General features: G+C 44.6%; 1 protein-coding gene across 1 annotated transcript; it reads right to left on the reverse strand.

The window, feature by feature from the left end:
• Positions 1-752: 752 nt before the first annotated feature.
• On the reverse strand, positions 753-1,124 carry LOC122121050 (protein FAM136A-like). The gene has a single exon (XM_042695274.1). It carries the CDS (start codon positions 1,122-1,124, stop codon positions 753-755), a length of 372 nt encoding a protein of 123 aa, XP_042551208.1.
• Between the last annotated feature and the right edge of the window lie 323 nt (positions 1,125-1,447).

Raw genomic sequence — 1,447 nt, forward strand, 5'->3', positions numbered from 1 at the left:
TGCTACAAAAAGCCTCAGGGCTTATTAGCTAGTGGAGGAAGCTCTGCTTTCCACCCTCACGTGTGACACTGATGTTTATGATTTTGCAATGGTCTCCAGGCTGAAAAACGCAATGTCAGAATTTCAAATTTATATCTTAATGGCAAAAGGAACCATTCAAGTTGACATTCAAACTATTGTTTTTTTCATGCTCTTGTATATAAAACAAAACCAAGCAAAACTAAAGATCCAGAAGCATTTTTTCCCCTTCTAAATTAGTGATCTACTGGAATTTGCTTTACAATTCATGGAAATTGGTGTCATGATACTTATAGTAAACAGGAATTGACAATAGACACACCCTACTTAAACTTCACCAGATTAAAGTTGGGTTATAGGAAAATGACAACCTGTTGTATCTTGTGTAGTAAGAAGAATCTGGTACTTGGAGGATCTCTGGCTTGGTACATAAGAGATCTCTACTGCCAAGAAAAGCACTTGCCACATGAAATTTAGGCTCTCGAACACTCTCCAACGCTATCACGACTGAAATTTTAGCACCAGGGTTTTCCATTTCACAAAAGAACCAGGGTCCACAGGCAAGTGAAATATGCCTTAAACTTTGTTGCCATCCTTAATTTCTTCATTTTAAACTTCGCTTAAAAGACTGAAATTCCCATTTCTCTTATTAAATAGATTCCCTGCCCCAAGCCCCATGCTCACTAGCAAAGACTTATATTTTCCAATGGATGAGAGAGACTCCATCTTCTTGGTCATACTTGGGATGAGGTGCATGTGATCATCCACTTGGTCACACAACTGTCCAGCTGCCGTTTCATCTGAAGCTCCGTATTGCCTGCATCTATAGAATCTTTGGTTTTGTCGTTACAATGCATGGTGCATCGGGCCAGGTGGTCCTGGAACTTTTCCAACTCACTGGTCACCAAGGCCTGTGCTTGAGCCAGAGGTGTATGGCAGCGCTCGATGCACTGGTGCACCTGTTGCAGGAACGCCTGGTTATCTTCACAGCAGGTGGTAGTGCACTGGAACATGAGGCCCTGCATCTTCCGGATGTTCTCTCTCTCCACACTCTTCACCGTGGAATCCACCGCCTCCTGCACCCAGAGCTGAGGCACCTCCGCCATGGCAGCCCCGCGCTGCGCTGGCGCCCACACGGATTCGCTGCTTGTCCCGCCCCCGGCCACCGGGTCTACAATTATTTTTAAAAGGGGAGATAAGAAAGAGTAATATTTTGGGGTGACAGTAGCTCATGCCTGTAATCCTTGCTTCTCAAGAGGCTGAGATCTGAGGATCTCGGTTTAAAGCCAACCTGGGCAGGAGAGTCTGTGAGACTCCAATTAAGCAGCAAAAAACCAGAAGTGAAGATATAGCACAAGTGGTAGAGCACCAGGCTTGAGAATAAAAACTAAGGGACAGCATTTAGGCCCTTAGTTCAAACTCCCAGTAT

Source organism: Dipodomys spectabilis, unplaced genomic scaffold (assembly GCF_019054845.1).
Source record: "Dipodomys spectabilis isolate Male_0828 unplaced genomic scaffold, ASM1905484v1 ptg000180l, whole genome shotgun sequence".
Classification (NCBI taxonomy): Eukaryota; Metazoa; Chordata; class Mammalia; order Rodentia; family Heteromyidae; genus Dipodomys; species Dipodomys spectabilis.